The sequence below is a fragment of the Triticum urartu genome, chromosome 3A (genome assembly GCF_056163025.1).
Source record: "Triticum urartu cultivar PI428250 chromosome 3A, HENAU_Tu73, whole genome shotgun sequence".
Lineage (NCBI taxonomy): Eukaryota > Viridiplantae > Streptophyta > Magnoliopsida > Poales > Poaceae > Triticum > Triticum urartu.
The window spans coordinates 711,605,411-711,619,065 of record NC_141875.1 but is presented as its reverse complement, the minus strand read 5'-3'; the positions used below and the strand labels follow the sequence as shown (position 1 = coordinate 711,619,065).

The 13,655-nt window shown below is 47.4% G+C and overlaps 1 protein-coding gene and 1 pseudogene across 1 annotated transcript; both read right to left on the bottom strand.

The window, feature by feature from the left end:
• Window positions 1-4,426: 4,426 nt before the first annotated feature.
• On the bottom strand, window positions 4,427-5,629 carry LOC147982005 (F-box/kelch-repeat protein At3g23880-like; annotated as a pseudogene).
• A 5,886-nt stretch (window positions 5,630-11,515) lies between these two features.
• LOC147982004 (putative F-box protein At1g47790) lies at window positions 11,516-12,520 on the bottom strand. Its single transcript, XM_087516170.1, has one exon. It carries the CDS (start codon window positions 12,518-12,520, stop codon window positions 11,516-11,518), a length of 1,005 nt encoding a protein of 334 aa, XP_087372296.1.
• Between the last annotated feature and the right edge of the window lie 1,135 nt (window positions 12,521-13,655).

The window sequence follows — 13,655 nt, the reverse complement described above, 5'->3', positions numbered from 1 at the left end:
ATCTAGTCATCCGAAAATAAATTACCAGCAATTGGATATTTATTTTTCTAGTAGCTAATAGCTCTCATATGCTTCACTACAAACACTTGGTAGGGATTTTACACCCAGGTAGTGATTGAAAACAAAGGCGGCTCTTCACTCAAAAGATAATAAAGTTTCGAGCAACCGAAATGTCATGAGTACAACAGAGATATCAGCCTGCTTGCCCTGATAAAAACATGTAAGTTGACAAATTGAGAATAATTTAATGGGGTACTAATCAGTTTAAGAAAACTTCCAAAAAGAGAACATACACATACATATTCCAAACTATTAAGGCATAGCATGAAAGTGTGTTCATGCTCACAGTAGGTAATAGATTGGTTAATTTTTGTTGTTTCCTTAAACTAAGAAACCTTCAGAAAAATTATGGCTTCTTTATTACATTTGTCTTCACACAAAATTCAATTGCCTTTTGCAGCATCACAAAATCGTACTAACAGTATATTTCCGAGCAGTTGAACTATCACAACAGAATAACTCAATATCTAAACTTACATCTAGAAGCATCTCGCGTGCATCCACTAATTCATGCACAAGCCCATTTGAGAAAAGTGTAAATAATCTCACATCAGGCGGATAGACAAAACAAATGTCACCTCATATTGGAATACATATGGCAGTTGTGTTCGCGAAGCAGTCATGGATGTAGTCCTGGCAATCCACTACTGCAAGCCCCTGATCCAAGGCATCCTTACCTTGTCAGCAAGCGCGGCAGATGACCGTTAAGGAGCAGGCACATGCAGTGACGGAGCTACATAGAAATTTTTGGGCGAGCCACGGAAGAGAAGAGCACAATGTTTTTTATAATTCTGGCCATAATATTTCGATAGACATTAGTACTAAAGATGATGCCCTGAGATGCAATTATTATTAGTAAAAGAAAGGACTTGTGCAAAGCGCCTGTGTTGCCGGTTGTGCTCATTGCCTGGGTCAACCGTCGCCGGGTTGCCGTGCTAGTTACCGGCGGGCTATGTAACAAGTTGAATATTCAGTCAATAGTCAATACACAGAAAATATGCAGACCATTTCTATATATTTTAATGCAGTTATCTTCACTAAACGAAGAACTACATTTAATGTCTGCTCCATGATCACAAGTAGATAATTTCATTTGCACAAAAAGATTATAATCTGAACTTTAAATTATATCATGAAGTTCTTTAAATGTGTGCTCTTATGTACCAGACAACAGTCTATTTTTGCCAAAAAAAAAACCTTTCTAATTGAAAATTTACTGTTTATTTTACTGTCCTGAAATGTGCATTTCCTGTCTTCAGTGTATAGCTACCTTTTAAGAGGGAGTTTCACTAACTAAGTAACTATGCGGATCCAAACATCCAAAATACGAAACTTCAATTCTGACATGAACATGTGTGCTTGCAAGTAGGTGTAGGCACGATGCGTACCTCTGAAAAACACCAAGCTGGTCGGCCAACATTTTCTGGACTGTATTGGGTAGCTCGAGAAGCAGCCTCTCCATGGAGGAAAGCCGCGCGACAAGCACCATGAGAAGAACCGTTGACTGAATATATCGTCATGCTCATTCAGTCAGGCTGCTATGCAACTCTCCGGTTTTGTGCTCGGCGGGCCACGGGAGAGTATCTGGTGCTACCAAGACTCAAGTGCTATCATCATACGGGCTTTTGGGCTGTCGGATTCTCGATCGGACGACACCCCCAGCCGTAGCCTACTTAACGAAGGGAATTTTCTAGCTCCACCTAATCTGGTAGACTTAGCGTAATTTTCGGACTTTCAAAAGGCATTTTTTACAAATGTGGCAGAGTTACTGGGAGCCATCCAATGTGAGAATCCGACGTCCCAAAAGCCCGTATCACGGTAGAACTAGATATTTTCTCGGCGGTCCATGGCTCCCTTTTGCCCTCGTTTAGCTCTGCCAGTGGGAACATGCTCGTGGAAACTACCAGCACTGGCGGGTGGCCCAAAATCGTATGCGGCTGGGTTGGCTTTCCCGGATTCATGGAGGAACGACGACGGAGAACCTCGCTCGCATTCGTGGTGCAGCAGAGGAGAGCAGCAAGCGATGACGGCGGCCCATGCTCGCGGTCATCACGGAGCGCCCGCTACCACGACCCCTCCCGCAATATTGCTCCCCGGTGAAAGGCGTGGTTCTTGGCTTGCATCTGCGCAGATCGGCGATGCCTGAGGCCACGACCCTCCGCAGCCATGCCCTCAAGCACGCGCGCGCGAGGATAGCGGCGGCTGGGCCACTCCCTCGGCCTCTTTGCACACGACGCCCTCCGGAGTAGGGACAGAGACCCGAGCAACCAACGGCCGATGCGCCGCGAAGCCCTCCTGCGTAATGGCCTCTCACCACGCGGCGATGCCCGGCCCACCTCCAAGCGCGACGACCATAGCCCACTCATGGTGAGGCGGCGGCTCGACCGCAGCGGGGCTCAGCCGGCGACGCGGCATGGCCATGGATTAGAAGAGGGAAATAGGGGAAAGATGGTGTTCGTCGCGTGGGGCGGCGGCAGAGGCGGGGAGGGAGTTCATAAGAAAGAAAATGTTTGCTTGCTTAATACTCCCTGCGTCTCAAAATATAAGAACGTTTTTCATACTATACTAATATGAAAAATGTTCTTATATTTTGGGACAGAGGGAGTAGTGATCTGATTTATCGAACTACGCTGTTTTAATTTTCAAAGAAGCCGTGGATGGCGTGAAGCTTTTTTTGGATGGATGGACTTGATGTTTTTTGGAGATGGGTTTTTTTTTTCTTCTGTCTATACAATCATGAAAATCATTTTTTTGGATGAGGATTTTACGATTCAATCTACACCGTAATAATTCAGCTCCACCAGATGAATGACTCGGAAGTATAGGTATAGATTTTGATTGACATTTGCAAAAAAACACCTTCTACAAGTTAACCAAAGCACCAATGGTCTAACCTATGCCGACTTGATAGTCATGTGACCGGTTTTTTCCTCTCAAATCTGTTTTGGCCTTATTTGATCAAATAAATGAGCTTATGACCTAAATTGACCGGTTCTTGAGTTCATCATCACATTAAAACCAAAGTACATACATAGTTCTTATTGAACAACATATAGCTCTCCAGAGCATCTAATTAAACTATACATTGAAACTATGTAAAACATTTTAATGCAACAACAAATGCGATCATAATCGCAACCAAGGTAACAATTGATCCAACGGCATAATGATACCAAGTCTCGGTATGAATGGTATATTTTCTAACCTTTCTAATCTTCAAGCGCATTGCATCCATCTTGATCTTGTGATCATCGACGACATCCGCAACATGCAACTCCAATATCATTTTCTCCTCCTCAATTTTTTTTATTTTCTCCTTCAAGTAATTGTTTTCTTCTTCAACTAAATTTAACCTCTCGACAATAGGGTCGGTTAAAATTTCCGGTTCACATGCGTCCTAGATAAATAAAATCTATGTCACGTTGGTCGGCATAATTGTCATAAACAATAAATGAACCAAATAGTTATAAAAGTTAATATATACCACATCCGAATCATAGACAGGACGAGGGCCGACTGGGGCGGATACCAAAATCATCGCACTATATAATAACAAGCAATAATAAAACTAAGAAAATTAGACAATTATCAATCTAATCATACAAATAAGAATTTTTTTCCTTTCAGAAAGAAGATAAGAATAAGAGGCTCACCACGGTGGTGCCGACGACGAGATCGGCGCGGGCGATCGACGGCGGTGAAGACGGGGCCGGGACGTGACGGGCCGCTAAACCTAGACAAATCTCAAGGAAAATGGAGGTTGGAGGTCGAGCTTCGAGAGGAGAAAGCTTAACTACTATGGCTCGGGCATTTCATCAAACACCTCATGTGCATAGGAGGTGAGCTAGAGCACCACAAAACTCTCCCCTCGCCGGCCAGAAAAAATAAAGCAGTGTGGAGTGCTCTGCTAGACGGCGATGGGGTATATATAGCCACCTCATTGGTCCCGGTTCGTGCCTGGAACCGGGACTAAAGGCCCCCCATCTGTCCCGGTTCAATGCACGAACCGGGACCAATGGATGTGGGCCCGGAGCGAGGCTCATTGGTCCCGGTTCGTGCCAGGAACCGGGACAAATGGGTCCATACGAACCGGGACCAATGCCCACGAGGCCCCGGCCGGCCCCCTGGGCGCACGAACCAGGACGTATGCCCCCATGGGTCCCGGTTCTTGACTGAACTGGGACTAATGGGCTGGCCAGGCCCGAACCAAAGCCCTGTTTTCTACTAGTGTTATTGACCTAAAGTGTGCAATCAGTTTGACTTAATTGACTAATAGCACATTTCACTTCATATGTAATGTGTCTTTTGACACACATCCAAAATAAGATACATAGAGACGTTCATTTTCAGGTAAATGAGCTTGCAGTTACATGCATCCTAAACTATAGCTGGCTTTCTCATAACGAATATATGGGCATATCAAGCTTTCCTCACAGAGTACTGGAGCAAACTTGCAGTCATCTCGAGTCCTGACCAGACGGTGAATGGTCTCTATTGTTTTTGTCATTGGACAGTAATACCCTAGCGCCCTGCCTGTGCTAAGCAGCAACCTCCTGTCGTAGGATCAACAGTCAACGACACAGTATCTTCCAGCGAGTACTCGTTTGAAAACTCCCCAAGCTCTACTCGGCACCCAATATACCATACGTCGCCTTCCAACACCCAGATGTCCATTGCGCTCGCACTCCTATCCAAGCACACGACGCAAATAGTACCATAAAGCTCGACGATGGACGTGATCTGATCGTACCTGCACCGGGGTCCTGGAACCACCTCAAACTCTTCCGTGCTAATTTCCAATGCAAACATTTCACACCCTAGAGAAGACTTTGTCCCAAGATTTGGATCAACCATCCAGTAGAGCTTGCCATCAACAAAGACGGGCTGCATTTCGGCCACTGGCCTAGGCAGAGGGCTGATTGGCCTCCATGTTTCTGTGTCGGTGAGATGGACAAAAGACCCCAATCGATAATTCCCGGTCCCCATGTTCCTCTCATGGTACACAAGACGTACTCGTACATGTTTATTCATCCTTGAATCGTACCGTAGTCCGATCCTTCCAGCAGCATAAGTGGAGTCCGCGTCAGGATCTAGATCCATCCGCTTGAAATAACCCATGGTAGGATTGCATATGAAATCAAATGAAAAGCTCGGCATGGTGCAACTACCAACAACGAGACCATGGCATGGCTTAGAGCACACCACTTTCATGCTACCACAAAACATGAATGCCCCAAGTTCCATCTGCCGAAGCTCTCTCCGACCTAGATGCGTGAAAAGCGCATGCAGCCGAGATGAGCCTGATTTTGGGTGTCTTTAGGCCCATGTTTGCGTGGATAGTGTGTAGCTTTATGAACCGATCGCTCTTAATTAGTGCACACCAGTCTTTGCAAACACGCCTCAATGGAACAACTGACCACGTTGGCAACCACTTGAGAACGTTGGACCAAGCCCTCTTAGACAGCGACGAGAAGATGATTTCCTCACTTGGACGGCCTACGGGCACAAGGCACTCCTCCAACAAACCAACGGTATGGGAGCTGGAATTGATCCCGATGAAGCTATCCATGAGAGGATCGCCTATCGGCGACGAGAGTAGGGTCTCTGGTGCGCAATCACCATTAAGCTCGATGTCTACCGTGAACACCTTGAGAGTGCAAGTGGCAAACAAAATCTTCTTGTGTCCGTCAGCACCACGGTAGATTTCAAGCGGAGAGATCCAGTCTAAATTTAACAGAGCTTCTGGCCAAGCCTGTCGGCGGATGCAACAAAGCTGCTCCCATTGCCCGGCTCCATGACCATGATATGGCGGGCTTAGCCGCCAGATGTAAAAACCAGTGTCGTCGCCTGTAACGCTCCGAGACCGATGTGCCAGGTGTCGTGTAGTTATTCGTTGTTGTTGCGTTGTTGTTGCTTGCGTGTCATGCATTGCATATCATGTCATCATGCGCATTTCATTTGCATACATGTTCGTTTCATGCATCCGAGCATTTTCCCCGTTGTCCGTTTTGCATTCCGGCGTTCCGTTAATCCTATTTTGAGGATGTTTATCTCATTCAAGCCTTTTAATTCAACCGTTGCATTCTCTCTTTTAAATCGTTCTACGGTGTTTCTTTTGAGTGGGCCCTAACCCACAGATCTTTTCCCAGGATCTTACCTGACTCTTCTTATTTTCCCGGAGCTATCCTCAAATTTCTTATCGAAGTTTGATGTAAGAATGATTTGTCATCAGTCAAATGTCCTTCTCCAAGATCTTTCAAATTCTTTTCATCGTTGACTCAACCTATTCGTTTTGATTCTTCCGGAGTGCCTAAATAATTCATGGTGGTGTTTCTCGTCGTCACTCTTAGATTTTGAAGACCGAAGAAGAGTTTCTCTTTAATCTTGCTCCATTCTCTTCAAGATTCGTGATTCTAGCTTGTTGCCATCCTCTCATAATTATTTTCGATTGTGAGAATCCTTTTCACCCATCAGGAGATATTCAAGAGTCTTCTCAGTTTGTTATCCGGAGTCCATCTATTCAGGTTTATTCATTCTCAGCTGTCAGTTATCATTCTCCTATCTTGCCGGTGCATCAATCAAATATCCTCTAACCAGTTCTTGATCTCTTCGTTCTCATGCATCTAGTTTGTCTCAAGCACCTTCGTTCATTTGTTAATTCTTACCGGTGATTCACCCCTACTATGTTCATTTTCAATTCTTACGGTGGTTCGTGCAAGAGTTCTCGTCATTCGTTATCATATCAATTCATGCATTGTTCCAATCCTACTGGTGGTTCGTTGAAGACCTTGTTTCCCTTCGTTCACTCCATTCCATTCTTACTTTTGTTCCGGAGGCATTGTGATGTTGCTCTCTTCAACCCATCTTCTTGGATTGTCAGGACCATGTTTGGATCATGCTTATCCATTTAACCAGAGTGTTTTGCCCTTTTTGCTCAAGTTCCTTTCGCCTTATCAAGTCTTGCATCCCTTCTAAACCGGAGTGCTACCTGAATCGGTTCTTTCCTTTTCCCCTTTCTTAACGGAGTGCTTTCAACTTCATTTATCTCCGTTGCATTCTTTTCTCGAAATGGCTTAACCTCTCAAGATTCTTGGTTTCACTCGTTTGTCAAAGAAGCAACTTAGTTTTACCTCTTCTCTTTCTCTTCTGTTTTCCCTCCGGTGCCATTCTAGATCTCGGGACGAGATCCTCTCGTAGTGGTGGAGTGTTGTAACGCCCCGAGACTGATGTGCCAGGTGTCGTGCAGTTATTCGTTGTTGTTGTGTTGTCATTGCTTGCGTGTCATGCATTGCATATCATGTCATCATGCGCATTTCATTTGCATACATGTTCGTCTCATGCATCCGAGCATTTTCCTTGTTGTCTGTTTTGCATTCCGGCGTTCCGTTCTCCTCCGGTGGTCATTTCTACCTTTCTTTCATGTGTGGGGATTAAACATTTCCGGATTGGACCGAAACTTGCCAAGCAGCCTTGGTTTACTACCGTAGACCGCCTGTCAAGTTTCGTACCATTTGGACTTCGTTTGATACTCCAACGGTTAACCGAGGGACCGAAAAGGCCTCGTGTGTGTTGCAGCCCAACACCCCTCCAATTTGGCCCAAACCCACCTAACTCTGCTCCATCATCTAGAGCGTTCGATCACGATCGCGTGGCCGAAAACCGCACCTCATTTGGACTCTCCTAGCTCCCTCTACCTATAAATATGTGGCCATCCCCGAAAAATTCGCGGATGAAACCCTAGCCGTCCTCTACCTCGCGCCCGGACGAAATCGCCACCGTGCCCGGACATGTCCGCCCTGTGCCGCGCCCAATCGCGCGCTGCCACCTGTCCGGCCGTCGCCCTTCTCTCTCCTCCCCGCCGCCGCGGCCCGCGGAGCCCATCCGGGGCCCGCGCGGGCCCATCTCCTCGCGCCGCCGCCCGGGAGCGCCGCCTTCGTCCTCCCGTGCACTGGCGCCCGCCGCCCTGCTCTGCCACCGCGCTTGTGCCCCCTGCCACCGACGCCGGCACCGGCCACCGTCGCGACTGCCACCAGCGTCCGCCGCCCCGTCCACCGGCGCCGGCCACCGCCCTCGCCCGCGCCGCCCCGCGCCTTCGCCCCGGCCGCCGCACTCCACCGCCCTCCCCTCGTCGCCGGCCTTCGCTCCGGCCACCGCGCTCCTCTGTTCCGGCGAAGTCTCCGGCGTGCCTCGGTTTCCGTGCCGCTACAGTGATCTGGATCCAGATCTGGGGATCCCCTCGGTTGACTTTTGTCTCTCTAAACCTAATTTTTTATGCGATCTTTGACCTGCTATAACTCCGCTTCCGTAGCTCCGATTCATGCATATAGCATATTAAAATGTTCGTCTCAAAGAGTACATCATTTAATTTCATTGCATCATTTTCATTTAATTTCATCTTGATGCCCTAAATGCTGTTGGAAGAGGGCTTCGTGAGTTAATTGTCAGATCTGCTACTTCATCTTAGACATTTGTCATTTTTGCCATGATTATTGTGTGGATGATATGACCATGTGCTCTTCATATGTTTTGTTAAGGGTTTTGTCATCTTTCCAGAGGTGCAACCCATGTATTTTTGTGATGTGTGTGGTGTCTAGTGCAAGCTTGCAAAGTGAGGCACTCGGTAATTCTGTTTTCAGGGACTTAGTAATTTCACTAAGTCCTGGGATTGTTCAGTTCATGATGCCATATGTTCATGTTGTTTCCTAGTGATCTGTGCCTCTTTTGAGGATGATCAGTAAAGGAGTTTTGTTAATATTGTAGTGCTCTATCCATCCATGCCTTTGTTTGCAATTGTGGAGCACCCTAGCTTGAGTCAATCGAGCTCTACTTTTGCTTCGTTGTGAATCTGGGCAGATCGTCAACTTATTTGCGATTTTGCCGATGATGTTGTAGTTGATCCGTGCATGCTATGCTATTGTTCTTGCCATGTCTAGCTTGTATTTTGTGCCTTCTTGATGGGTGTATGCTTGTCTTGCCATGACTTGCACCGTAGTGAGTGCATCGAGCTCGTAAACATGTCTTCGTGAGTTATGTTTCAGCATGTGTCAGTTTTCACTATGTCTGAAAACTGATTATGTTTTTGCTATGTTCGTGTGATTGTTAGTATATTTTGTGATCCCTTTTGGCTCAAGGTCACTAAGGGACTTTTGTTGAGCTTGTTGAGTAGCTCCATGCCATGTTTTACTTTGTCATGTTCACGTCCTGTAGCTTGTTGTTTTGTTGCTCCGAAGAGGGCTATATGATCTGAAATTCCAGACAAGTGTTAACTTCACTAAGTCTGAGATCTATTTACCGTTTGCATTTTTGCCATGCTTGTTTGAACCTGCTAATGGATGAATTGGCCGTAGCTCAGTGCTAGACTTTTGTTAAGCATCTTGAATGCATCTCTGCCATGTATTTTGTTGCCATGTTTGGGTGCTGTAGCATGTTCATTTCATTGCATTTAGATGCCTACTTGCTGTAAATCGCAGACCGATGTCATTTGAATCGCTTGCCATTTCCAAACCGTAACTCCGATTCCGGCGTTCTTTATATCGTTTTCAAGCGATTTAATCTCATCTTTCCAGTGGCACACTTGGTTTTCCAAGTTGAGGCCAGGTTCATGCATTCCTTGTCCAATCATGCATATGCATCGCATACCGCATCTCGCATATCATACCATGTTCTTGTGTTGGTTGTTTACTATGTTGTGTGCTTCTTTTCCGGTGTTTGCTTCTTCAGGTTGGTTCCGTTAACGTCGCGTTTGTGAGGACCCGTTCAACTACGTCCGTTTGTCTTCTTCATGGACTCGTTCTTCTTCCTTGCGGGATTTCAGGCAAGATGATCATACCCTCGAAATCACTTCTATCTTTGCTTTGCTTAGTTGCTCGCTCTTTTGCTATGCCTATGTTGCGATACCTACCACTTGCTTGTCATGCCTCCCATATTGTTGAACCAAGCCTCTAACCCACCTTGTCCTAGCAAACCGTTGATTGGCTATGTTACCACTTTGCTCAGCCCCTCTTATAGCGTTGTTAGTTGCAGGTGAAGGTTGAAGTTTGTTCCTTGTTGGAACATGGAGATCTTTCCTTGTTGGAACATTGTTTACTTGTTGGGATATCACTATCTATCTTATTTAATTAATGCATCTATATACTTGGTAAAGGGTGGAAGGCTCGGCCTTATGCCTGGTGTTTTGTTCCACTCTTGCCGCCCTAGTTTCCGTCATATCGGTGTTATGTTCCCGGATTTTGCGTTCCTTACGCGGTTGGGCTATTATGGGAACCCCTTGACAGTTCGCCTTAAGTAAAGCTCTTCCAGCAATGCCCAACATTGGTTTTACCATTTGCACTAACAACCTACCACCTTCCCTTGGGTTCTGCAGACTCAAGGGTCATCTTTATTCTAACCCCCCCCCCCCCCCCGGGGCCAGTGCTCCTCTGAGTGTTGGTCCGAACTAGAGTCATGTGCAGCGCCCCCTCGGGGAAACTCGAGGTTTGGTTTTAGTTGTATGGAGAGCTCATCTGAGTGTGCCCTGAGAAAGAGATATGTGCAGCTCCTATCGGGATTTGTCGGCACATTCGGGCGGTGTTGCTGGTTTAGTTTTACCCTGTCGAAATGTCTTGTTGTACCGGGATACCGAGTCTGATCGGAATGTCTCGGGTGGAGGTCTATTCCTTCGTTGACCGTGAGAGCTTGTGATGGGCTAAGTTGGAACACCCTGCAGGGATTTGAACTTTCGAAAGCCGTGCCCGCGGTTATGGGCAGATGGGAATTTGTTAACGTCCGGTTGTAGAAAACCTGAAGTTGACCTTAATTAAAATGAATCAACCGCGTGTGTAACCGTGATGGTCTCTTTCCGGCGGGGTCCGGAAAGTGAACACGGTTGTTGGAGTTATGCTTGACGTAGGTAGTCCAAGATCACTTCTTGATCATACTTTTATCGACCGTGCTTTGCCTTCTCTTCTCGCTCTCATTTGCGTATGTTAGCCACCATATATGTTAGTCGCTTGCTGCAGCTCCACCCCATATCTTTACCTTACCCATAAGCTTAAATAGTCTTGATCGCGAGGGTGCGAGATTGCTGAGTCCCCGTGGCTCACAGATACTTCCAAAACCAGCTTGCAGGTGCCGATGAGTCCGTGCAGATGACGCAACCCAGCTCAGGAGGAGCTCGATGAAGATTTTGTCCTTTATGTTGTTTCGTTCTAGTTGATCAGTAGTGAAGCCCAGTTGGGGTCGATCGGGGACCTTTGTCGCATTTGGGGTTCTTCTTTTATTTTGGTTCCGTAGTCGGATCTTGATTGTATTTGGATATTGTAATGTTTTATTTATGTAATTGTGTGAAGTGGCGATTGTAAGTCAACTATGTATCTCTTTACCTTATGTATTACATGGGTTGTGTGAAGATTACCTCACTTGCGACATATGCCTTCAATGCGATTATATCTCTAAGTTGTGCCTCGACACATGAGAGCTATAGTCGCATCGAGGATGTTACATCACCCTTAGTAGCATCATTTCCATAATGAAGGCAGAAGCATCCATCCAACACTGTCAGCTCGAACGCGACATTGTGTAGACCCGATGGGGGCATCAACGAACCGAAAGTCTCGTTGCATACGTTGAAAGTGATGATGCAGCTGAAGTGGCCACCACGTTCCTGCTGCTGGACAAAGTGAAGGCGTTCACTGAAGAACACAGCGGCCGTCCATGGACGCACGGTGCACGAGGGGGCACGTTGAGCGGCGGGCCTCCAGTGCGCGCCTGCTTGGCTCCCTCCGATCGAGTAGACCTCACAGGCAGTGACCGCAGCTCTGCGTCCTCTTTTGTTGAGGTAGAAGAGCCGTACCACCTTGTGTTCCTTGGCATCTGGATCGTAACCCAGGCCGTAGGAGACGCAGTTTACGTAGGTGCCCGGTAGGCTGTAGTTGTACCGCCAGCACATCCTGCTCGGTATCTTGGTGTCGGGAAGACACCAGAGTGTGCCGGTGCTCGGGTTGCACACGTAGTGACCATGATTGGGCCAGCGGTGGAGCAGGACGAGACCGTGGCAGGGCTTGGGGGTGAGCACCCGGAGAGCGCTGTCGCTGTCCAGCTGCGGGAGAAGAGAAAGCGACGTCGCGCCGGTCTGCCGATGCATTACCGGCAGACCATCGTCGTCGCGCCACCGCCACCGCCACGCATGGAGGCAGCACTGCGCGGTCGTGAAGAAGAGATTGGGCGGCGTGCCTGCCGACCGCTGCTGCTGCTGCTGGCGGTTCGCTTGCTGGTGGTGGAGGTCGACGAAGGAGGCCGACGAGAGTGAGGCGGCCCACGAGCGCGACAGGCAGCGGAAGCGGCCAACTGACTTGGCTGGCAACCGGGCAAAGATCTCACCGAGCATCTCCTCCGGTAGTAACGGCGATGGTGGAGCTGGAGCATGCTGCTGCTGCTTCTTGCTCCGCTTTGTCCCTGAAGATGCCGGCTGCGAAGGCCCCATGTTCGCCGTGCGTTTCATGTTGATCTCGTCAAAAAAAAATTTGCCGAGGGCTCCAATCGTACCCTTCTTTTTTTTTCTATATGATTCTTCCCACGATGTGGTTTATTACAAGCTGCCATGGCTTGCTTATATAGACGTACATCTAGATCTCCACGGCAAACTTGCCATATACTACGGAGCAAACTATATCCGACATATATAGACTAGGACACCAGTTTCTGTATATAGGACTCTAATTTTCCTTTGCCCCTGATAAGTGCCATATATGTGAAATGAACACATAGCAATTCCAAACGTTTTTTTGGTAAGTTTACTGACATAAGGATGGCAATTTTAGTTTTCAAGCATAGCAATTTTTGGGGGGATGGCAAGTTTCAGTTTATTTTTTCTTTTTGGATGGCAACTTTAGTTTTAAAAAGGAATAAGTCTGAGAAAAACCTTGATATCATAGTCAAAGTCTGCAATGAACCATAAACTTCAAATCCCTGAAATTAGCGCCCCCTCTTTTCTAATCCCGGCTTGTCCCGGCCCTTTTTGCCTGAGAAGGCGTTTGTCTCCGCCCGGATTTCACACGTGATAGAAATTAGTGGAAAACTGAATAGTCTTGCAGTGGAAAAGCTTATAAATTTAGTGGGATAGACCGAGACTTGCAGTGGTGGCCGTTCAGGTTCAATCTTTATTGCATTCAGGCGTGAGTTTGTCTGCTCAATTACTGCCCGTTTAGTCTTCTGCCCTGTGCAAGCAACCTCCATTGTTGCTAGCTAGCCAAGCCAAATAGGTAGCCGTGTGAAGGAACTTGCATGTTTCACCATGTTTCATCGTCAATCAGTAATTGTGTAAAAATTCTCTATCTTAGGTGTAGTTTATCTTCTGCTAGACTGCTATATCTCGGAACTGTCAAACAAATGGAGTGTTATCCAGAACAGGCCCCTGCGTCGCCCTCCCCATGGGTGACCCGAGCGGAACCCTAGTCACCGGGGAAACTACCTCCTACCCAGATCTCCCTCCCCTCGTCGCCGCCGGTAGGCGGCGCCGTGCAAAGCCCGTGCAGCACCAGCGGCAGCGGGGCACTTCGTTTCTCCCCTCTCGCGGAGCTAGGGCGTTGCGTGCCGCGGAGGAGCGTGGTCACCGTGGC

Coding starts and splice junctions, on each gene's coding strand:
- LOC147982004 (XM_087516170.1), bottom strand. CDS start 12,520: ATGGGGCCTTCGCAGCCGGCATCTTCAGGGACAAAGCGGAGCAAGAAG.